This window comes from Oculina patagonica, chromosome 1 (assembly GCF_052425735.1).
Source record: "Oculina patagonica isolate OP01 chromosome 1, crgOcupat, whole genome shotgun sequence".
Taxonomy (NCBI): Eukaryota; Metazoa; Cnidaria; class Anthozoa; order Scleractinia; family Oculinidae; genus Oculina; species Oculina patagonica.
In genome coordinates, this window is record NC_135758.1 from 47,668,213 (window position 1) to 47,677,711 (window position 9,499).

The window sequence follows — 9,499 nt, forward strand, 5'->3', positions numbered from 1 at the left end:
GAGCATTTTGGAGCGAAAAACGAAGATTCGATTTGATCTTTCAGTGATCTTCTGTTGGTTTGTAGTTCTTATCACCTGAAACAATGAGCGGATTACCTTCTGGCTGGGTGGAGAAGGTATCAAAGTCCACTGGAAAGACGTACTACTTCAACAGTCGGACAAATGAGAGTACATGGGAGAAGCCCACAGAAGGAGCAAGCGACCAAGTTCGCGCGTCACATCTATTGGTTAAACACACCGAGTCCAGACGGCCATCTTCTTGGAAGCAAGAGAAGATAACTCGGTCTAAAGATGAAGCTTTAGAAATTATTAAAGGTATCATAGAATAAATTGCAATTTTCGTGTTACTGATGTCTCCGGCATTAAAGCATTCCTTATAGCCATCCAGGGTGCCATATATATTCATTCCCCAGGATTCACCCTGCCAAAAGCCCCGCCCTTTAATAGTAACAAATGAACCCAGATTTGCCAAATCCAGAAGAAATATGGTGCGAAAGGGTTGAATTGGAGAAAGTTACGCACATAGCCTAGCTCAACCTGTTTTGAATTTTTCAAAAACTTTCAGTATGGTAATAATGTGGAAAAAAGAAAGAAAGAAAAATGAAGTTAAGATTCTTCCGAAGTATAAAAAGTCATGACTTGATCGAAAGATTTGTTTTCTTCTCAAAGACCTAACTGGACGCCATATTGGTATACCAATACCATGACAGGCACATGCCATAAAATTTTGCCAGCAATTTTTACAAACTTTGTTTTCCCTCACTAACTTGAGATGCTAAATCCACCAGAGAAGAGTTAAAAATTATAAAATATTTCATCCTTTTTGGGAGGACCCAGCTATATACTGCAGGGATGTCGCTAAGGGCCAGCTGCCGGCTAATTTAACCGGCTGAAATAGAACTTAAATCCGGCTGAAATTTCACATGAAAACAAAGGCTTGGGTAAAGTTTTAGAGCTGCTTAAGGCCAGCAAAGCCAGCTGGGCTTGTTGATGAGCCGGCTCAGTGTTTTCTTAGCTACATCCCTGATACTGGTATCTAGTAAACAGAAGATTTAAGTGACCATCAACTAAAACAGTTCAAGATTAAAAATTCAAATAATTATATATTATGTTAAAATAATTATTAACTATGTTACTCATAATAGAAGGTACAAGTAGTCTCTAACTTCACATGGCAGTGCTCTTCCCCAACTGTGGAAGTTTTCTTTTTGTATATTCTAGGTTATCGCAAACGGATTGTGTCAGGTGAAACAACCCTTCAAGAGTTGGCAAGCACAGAAAGTGATTGTAGCAGTGCAAGGAAGGAGGGAGATTTGGGATTCTTTGGACCAGGACAGATGCAGAGTAAGGATGACCCAATGCACCACTGCACCAATGTTGCAATGCACAAATGCTGCATGCATTTTTGTTTTAGTACAATAATGTTCTTAGTTGAGGAATTTAGTAATTTTGTTCCATGCAAGTACGCATTGCAAGCTGTGCACCTGCATTGTATTGCAAGCTGTGCACTAAGTACATGCATGCTGATGCGTTGCCTGCATGTTAATAAATTATGTATAGAGCGGTTTTCACTTCAATGTCGAAAGTTATTTGCGTTTGCATTAGTTTTGCATTACCATGCTTAGTGTTTGGTTTAAAAATCACGCTCTCACTTTCTCTCTTGCTTGTGCATGTTTTCCCGCGCTTCGTGCCTGCGACATGTATTTGCTTCCAGTTGTGATTGGTTCACTTGATTGTCGGTGTTGTTGTGAATGGCTAGAGTGATTATGTTGGTTTTTGTTTTACGACACTCAATTGAAAACTGCTCTGTGCTATATAATCAGCTAATAACATAGGCCTGCAATGCATACAAAGAGCAACAGCTATAGAGCCCTCTGGATGCATTGATGATTGTTTGTATGCAGTGCTTCATAAATTATTATTTCAGGCCTGCAATGCATGCAAAGGGTAAAGTGTTTAAAGTTAAGATGTAATTTATTTCATTATTCCTAATGACAAACGGACTTTTCTGAGTATTTGATGAAATTTAAAGACAATGTTTTCCTAACTTCAAATAATTATTTTGTCACCCATAAATGTTTAATTAATCTTTAAAATAATTATATTTTAACATGAAAGATGATCATACACTGTTGTACAGACTTAATAGGAAAATTTAGTCTGTGAATGATAAAGTGCAGAGGCATTGTTTAGGGTCTGACAGCCAGTCTTTCTTTTTATTTTCCAGAACCATTTGAGGAAGCAACGTAAGTACTAAATGACTACCTTGTTTATATTATTATTTTGCACTACTCAGTCGAAAGCACACAAAGAGACAATCATTTTCATTGTTCTTATAGTGATTATACAACTTATTGCACCCCCCTCCAATTAATAACACCCAATTAAGTGGGATTTGAGGGTGTTTTTGTACTGACTGACACCTGACAAATCAAAATCCTGAATAAGCACTTTCTTCAATCCACCAGAATTTAAAAGGTGCTCCACCAAATAATCATGTTTTTCACATAATCAAACAATTCTTTATTAAATGTAATATTATGTATAATAAAAAGTGGCATGTTTTTTATCCCTTTTCTATGCAGGTTTGCCTTAGAGATTGGTGAATTAAGTGAACCAGTGTTTACAGATTCTGGTATTCATTTAATTCTCAGGACAGGATAAGCATAGTCGCCAAGCTCAAAAACCTAGTAGATATTTAAATTGTAGTCTAGTTAAAATTATCAGATGTTCAATAACTCTTACTTGGCACTATGTACACATAGCTGTGACAAGTTACACATGGTACTGTGATTTTTCTTCCCCAGAACATCACAAAAGTATACTGTAAACTTAGAAATTATACAGCATTAGTAACAGTTAAACTGTCAATTAGGAATACACTATCATTAAAAAAATTTTCTGTTCATTAACATTCCTGTGTGGAGAATTGGGCAGCACTTAAAAACTATATGTAATAATGCACATCTCTTTATTAAATACTGTTCATTTAAGTCATTGCACAGCAGTGATTCCAGTAAAATTGATCTTGCTGTGGTGACTTTTTGATTTTTGCCTAATTATTATTTATAAAGCAGTCAGATTTTGGGTTAAAATGAGATTTTGATCTTCACAGTACCTAGGGAGAGCATATTATGCTGTACATGTCTCATTATACAGTCTGTAACACTGCTATGCTAAAACGCAAGACTTGACAACAAACAAGAAAAGTTGTACACAATTTATTTTGAGCTCATCCTCATGAGCTGTAAGTAAAACATACACAAACGAGTCAGCTTTTATACATTCAAGTTCTTTTAGCAAGTTAACAAACAAAATGAGCTTTACTGCAAATTCTTTAAGGAGATGTTCAGTAAAAACCTGTGGCAATCAAAGTCCTTCAAGAAACTGAAACCAGTCAGTTGTATCTTCATCTTAGTTTTCACCTCACAGTGTCGGCCAGGGTTTTATAGGCATACAGAGGGATTTTAAATGGGCTATACAGTATTTTTATGCTAAAATTGGGCCTTTTATGGGTATAAAATATACTGTAAATAAAACTGCTGGAGGGATCTGTTGTCATAGCTTAAAGTATAAAAATGGTTTAAACAGATTAAAAAATATAAAAGGATACTCTAAATTTTTGATCGCCTTCTGCGGTCTTCTTCAGAGAATGATGGATTTTGCAAGGTTCGCAGAATTCAAATAAGTTGCATCGACATTATTGTTCGTTGCCGCCCTGGGGAGCAACTAGTGATGCGTAAACCCTTGGGAAGGGCGCTCTTTCGTTTATAGTGTTCTTGTCGAGGAAAGAATGTAAAGACTCCAGAATTTTGTTCTTGCTGCTTACACCTGTTTCAAGAATTTCGGCATAACTTGGATATATGTCGTGGCTGATTTCTGCATGATGTTTAATTGCGGAGTTGATATTTCCGTTTGTTCCGGGCTTGTGTTCAGCCCATGGAGATTTCCAGCTTCTTTTGCTTTCCTCAATGTATCTTTCCCCAAGATAAGAACACTATAAACAAAAGAGCGCCCTTCCCAAGGGTTTACGCATCGCTAGTTGCTCCCCAGGGGGGCAACGAACAATAACGTCAATGCAACTTATTTAAATTCTGTGAACCTTGCAAAATCCATCATTCTCTGAAGAAGACCACAGAAGGCGATCGAAAATTTAGAGTATCCTTTTATATTTTTAGATCTGTTTAAACCATTTTTATACTTTAAAATATACTGTGTTTTAAATTTGGGTATTTTTCATGATTTTGAGGGGAACTTTTCACGTATATTGGTATACCGCATACCCCCTTCTTTGACCCTGACCTCGGAACAACATTAGAGTGATTTTCAAATGAGTGTCATACGTGAAATTAATCACTGATCAACACAACAGACACAGACAATCAAAACTCAATTCAAAAAGTACCATGTGCAAGTAAGTCACGATTGTTTTTTTTAACTACTTATTGGTTGAGAAAGTGGCACTTGTCTTCACAACCAGACACTAAGCATAGTCATAATATGCAAAACCAAAGCAAAATATGCCAATAATTACTTTTGACACTCAAGTGAGAACCACTCTCAAAACAATGTCCTCATCACCTATTTAATAAGTAAAGAAAGTAAGTAAAAACGTAAGGTTTACACCTTTATTTCTTTCACAGTCTATCCATTATAAGGCAAAATGCTATCCTCACAGTGAAAAGGCAAATTTGTGCATCCATTGCATATCCCCCCCACCCCCCTTGGAACCTTGTTTAATAAAAACAGCATTATACCTAATAGTCTAAAATTAATGATTTAGTGCTAATTTATTTTTGGTATAGCCTAGTAGATGACTACTGCCCAACTTCCAGTCTTTTTACTGCATGCAGACACCATCTAGTGAATAGTCAGTCATGTGATGGGAGGGCACATGCGGTTTACCATACACCATTACCAAAAACTATTAGACAAATCCAGGTAAATACAATGTAAATGCATAAACTGGATGATGCTAAAGCTTTCCGACCATTCTCTCGTTAGTTTCTTTTGTCCTTTAAAGTTGCTTTGGACTTTGCTTCATCCTTGTAAGCTATCAGTTGATAGAAACCTTCAGCTCCTGGTGAGTAGAAAGCCTGTATGATTTGAGAATTTTTTTCTAACTCAAACTCTGCCACCAGCTGGGGCATGTTCACATCACACAATGATGTATGTTTCAGTTACTAGACGTACGTCACAATAATCACAATCTAAAGTTGCATGTCAGACTTGCTCTTGCAACCATCTGCTCATAAGAATGTTAAAGCTTTGATGAATTAATTACTGTGCAAACTGAATAAATTGTAAGACATGTTCTTTTTGAAACAAACGTTAAAATGTTTAATTTTTGAATATCAGTATTGCCTATGAATCTCCTTCATTTTGTGTTTCTTGATCAGCTTCTTCCTTTTCGTTTTCTTCTGTCTTTTCTTTGTCAGAATCTGTTTTTTGACGTTTTGACTCAGGTTCTTCATTTGTATTATCACTTTTCTTTCTCTTTGACTCTGCTGCTGCCTCTTTCTTGCCTTTCTGTTCCTTCCTAAATACTTTAAAACACAAAATACAGATTTAAAAGATTGACAGAAATAAACTCCTGAGTAATCAACTGAAATTCAAGCTTATAACAGTGACCACCCAAAATGTGTCGTTGCAGAAAAATCAATATCCATACCCCTTCCATAAAAGGCTTTTTGGTTTGAATCCCCCACTTGGAACTGCACAATAAAAACAGAGTGCCAGAAAGCTAGTGTGGTTGTGCACTGTTCTTCATCTTCAAGTCAAAATTTCCACTGAACTAATTTTCAAACCTCCAAGGAAGTAAAATACACTGTACCTTCAAACAAAAATCAAAGAATGTTTCAGGGCTTGGAAAAAAAAACTTGCCTTAGTTCCATGTTGCCCTTTGAACATGTGGCTCTTAAATATTATTTTGCTTGCCTGCGGCAGTTGCATGATTGTCTTAGTTTACATTTTTATGATTTAGTTGGCAGATAGCTTGTCAAGGTCCTCGCCCACTGGGCAAGTAAACATAAAAAGTTAATAATTTGTTTGCTTGGAAAATCTACTTGTACTGGACAACCAAACGACACTTTTTTAAGTCCTGCCATTTCACCATCTTTTTCTTAATATGTGGTCAGACTCAATCACAGCAATTTTTTTTCTTGGCATTCTTTTCATAACTGTCACTTTTTCTTTTGCCTTTTCCTTTTTGTCATCTTATTTTTATGAACATTATTTTGATATTGCTTTTGAGTTTTGAAAATAAGTTTCCCACAAGCCTTACCAGACCTTTATTGTTTAAAAAGCAAACATTGTTGGAGAACAAATTAATTTTATTACGACACTTTGATGCACCTCTTTAGTACCATGGAGCTACTTAATATACGACATTTAGCAATTACTCACATTCCAGGCTTTCTTTGAGAGGTTTAACGAACTGTTCAAATTCCATCTCTTCTAAAGCTTCAAATACATCAGCTGCTGCGAGAGTTTTCCTCTTCTGCTTCTGTGCAAAGTTGTTGGCACTTCAAGAAAAACGACAGAAAGTGTTGAATGCAAATTGACAATTTCCAGATGGATTTTCCAGAAAATTTCTGTTCCATTTGCCTTCCTACCAACATTTCTGGGATTTTTGGTTTAATAGTAAGCACCCTGGGCCAGTGAATAGGCCTGCAACACATGCATTATGTGCCATTTGCCAGGTAATCATAATTGTATAGCAGGCCTTACTAGCATTTTTTTCTGCATCAGTTGTTCCATGCTGAATGAAATAACAGGTCACAAATGGCATGACAATGTTGATTGTTGTTTTGATTATTGGAAGCGAAGGAATAGTTCCAACGCTGTGGGATGCCATTTATGATATTAAAACCAAAAAGTTTCTGAACTCTGTAGGTTTTAATATTTCGGCTTTTACTGTTTATGTAAGTAACGGATATGGAGACTGCAGTAACAACGACCCGAATGAACTGCCGAGTGAGCAGCCTAACAAAACCCACGTTGCTCACCAAATAGGTCAGATTTCTTCGCTTACTGCTCAACTCAACTTCACATAATTTACAAGATCATTTGTTTCACTGAGTTCTCTTCACTTATATTTGCAAAACACTAACAAAAAATATAACACTAGGACTCACTGGAATCCAGTCTCCAATCATTGACACCCTTCTTGTCTATGGTTGCATAAAATAACTTGAAATCAAATTTTACTTTTATTACAGTTTTATTATTCATTACAAATTTACATATTAGCAGAATAAAAGACATACCATGAAGTTGCATACAGAACAAATACACTGGCAGCCTTTCCTATTGCAGTTCTTGCTTCTTTAGAAATGTTAACATTTTCAGGAAGCTGGGATCATAGAGAAGAGTAACAAATTATTTGTTCACTACATGAAGTCAGGTAAAGGTAAATTATAGTCTGCACTTGGGCTTAGTGGCCAAGTTCTGTAGCATTTAAGAGGCCTTACCAGGGTAAATTCAGACAAGCGACATGGCCCAAAAAGTAGTGACAGCGCATAAAATAAAATCGCGACAAACGACAACCCTTATGGAAAAACTTAAATTCCGACAAGGACAGGCAATTTTGCTTCAATTTAATTACCGACAGCGACATGAAGAGCGATAAAACAGCGACACAGAACATTTTTAAATTTAGATAAGCGACACGAGAACCCCCCCCCCCCCTGGCAGGACCTCATTTAAGGTATGGAGTATTTCTCCGCCTCCTATAATAAGACGCTTCTCCATTGCAGGGTTATGCCCAGCATTAAATTCGCTGGTGCCTTTTATACACCTGGGTGGAGGGGGGAACTGTGAAGGTAAAGTGTCTTGCCCAAGAACACGACCATCACACCTCCAATTGGTGAATATAGTTTAACTGTGCAATGCTCATTCCAAATGGTTTAATTCTACCAAGCAGCCAAAATATAGACTGATGTTACATTTTTACATAATTACAATGTTATGTATTTGCTCATGCCATGTCCCTGAAAAAACACAGACTTCTTTAAATTTGTCTGAGGTATTTGGTACTAATAAAGTTATTACAAATTATTTAGGCAAATGACAACTTTAAATTGAAAAAATGCCTTACTGCTTCTTTAGCCAGACGTGAAATTACTGCATTGGGAAGATTCAGATCTTCAGGTCTTTCTGCCATAGTTGGGATTCTGTAAAAATAAAACACTTAAGTGATGACTTCATAAACAATAATTCCTTTCTTTATGAGCAGCCACTGGCAACTTCCCATATCAGTCTGCCAAATTTCGTTTCACCTACATTTGATTTACCTTCTGTCTACGGAAGATAACAAGCTTGACTGTAAACCCCAAAGGGAGGGGGGGGACTCCTATATGAAATGGACGGGGATGCTCGTCGGAAATTTCAAAAAGAACCCCTAAAAGAGACCAATCTGGGTGTGGCTCAACCGTTTCTTGACCCCTAAAGATACCAAAAAACTAAGAAAAGAATTTATATTTGTATATTTCTTCGTGTGTAACCCTAAACGAGACCATTGCGGCTAAAAATATTGGCGTTTTGCCCAGAACACCCTAAACGAGACCAAAAATCCGAAATTTACACCCCTAAGCGAGACGACAAGCATCCCCGTCACTTTCATATGCGAGCCCCCCCCCCCCCCGGTTGTAAACTATGATTCTTCTTGCTTGCAAAAAATCATCCAGTAAGAGTTTAAAACAAGACTCTGTGTGGTAAACTGCGTGACCAGTCAGTGCATGCCTGTGAATGATCCCCATAAATTTCTGGGTCCCAAGTCACTCTACTCCGTTAGGTAATTATCAACTTTTATCTTGGTTTCATGAAATGGCTATTTAATTTTGTGTGAAACATGAAATGGCCATTTTATTTTTCATGAAATGTGATCTTGACCCCCTTTTACCACTCCGCAAGAATAAAACACAATGATCGCAGCCAAGGCTCTGAACTGGAATCCACCGCACTTAATTGCTAAGCCATTACACTCACAGAAGATCGATCAAATGTGCCCTTGAGTATTCATACACTTTCTAAAATGTTTGAATCCTACTAGAAAATGACAAATATAAGCTTAACTTCTAAAATAAGATGGCACTTGCATAGTCAAACAGTTTGCAGTTCATGCAGTTTTCTTGTGTTATTGCTACAATTGCTTAAACTGGCGCATTTCAGAAAACGTACTGGCCAAGGAAATGAACGAATAGCACGTGTTCCAAGAAATACAGTTGTGTAGTACATTTCACTGACTCTTACATCGAGATGTGCTCAGTGAAAAAAATCGATTTGGCAAACTTTTGTTTATGATCGAAGTTTGTCAAAGTTGACTATTTTCTCATCACCGAACGCCACAAGTTGCCGTTCCCTAAAAATTTTCTATCAAAAGATGATTAGATAATTATTATTTCAACAAAATCATACACAAACCTTGAATTTCCTGGGCCAAATTTCACGAAAACCAAAATGTCGATTTCTTCTTCGCTTTTCCCGCGAAATACTTCCC

General features: G+C 36.9%; 2 protein-coding genes across 2 annotated transcripts in view; one reads left to right on the forward strand and one right to left on the reverse strand.

Moving 5' to 3' along the window:
* Nucleotides 1–2: 2 nt before the first annotated feature.
* Nucleotides 3–2,912, forward strand: LOC144635148 (peptidyl-prolyl cis-trans isomerase NIMA-interacting 1-like). Its single transcript, XM_078494210.1, has 4 exons — nucleotides 3–315; nucleotides 1,222–1,344; nucleotides 2,228–2,246; nucleotides 2,586–2,912. The coding sequence occupies exons 1-4, from the start codon at nucleotides 84–86 to the stop codon at nucleotides 2,662–2,664; spliced, it is 453 nt and encodes a 150-aa protein (XP_078350336.1). The 5' UTR covers nucleotides 3–83; the 3' UTR covers nucleotides 2,665–2,912.
* Nucleotides 2,913–4,614: 1,702 nt separating this feature from the next.
* The window catches only part of LOC144635159 (DNA polymerase epsilon subunit 3-like), a 4,917-nt gene continuing 32 nt past the window's right edge, over nucleotides 4,615–9,499 (reverse strand). The window contains exons 1-5 of the mRNA XM_078494221.1: nucleotides 9,424–9,499; nucleotides 8,099–8,174; nucleotides 7,269–7,354; nucleotides 6,406–6,524; nucleotides 4,615–5,546 (exon numbers count right to left, since the gene is read on the reverse strand). The exon at nucleotides 9,424–9,499 is cut by the window's right edge and continues 32 nt beyond it. Of these exons, the coding sequence (XP_078350347.1) occupies nucleotides 5,365–5,546; nucleotides 6,406–6,524; nucleotides 7,269–7,354; nucleotides 8,099–8,164 (453 nt within the window). The 5' untranslated portion in view covers nucleotides 8,165–8,174; nucleotides 9,424–9,499 and the 3' untranslated portion in view covers nucleotides 4,615–5,364. The remainder of the gene's footprint in view (nucleotides 5,547–6,405; nucleotides 6,525–7,268; nucleotides 7,355–8,098; nucleotides 8,175–9,423) is intronic.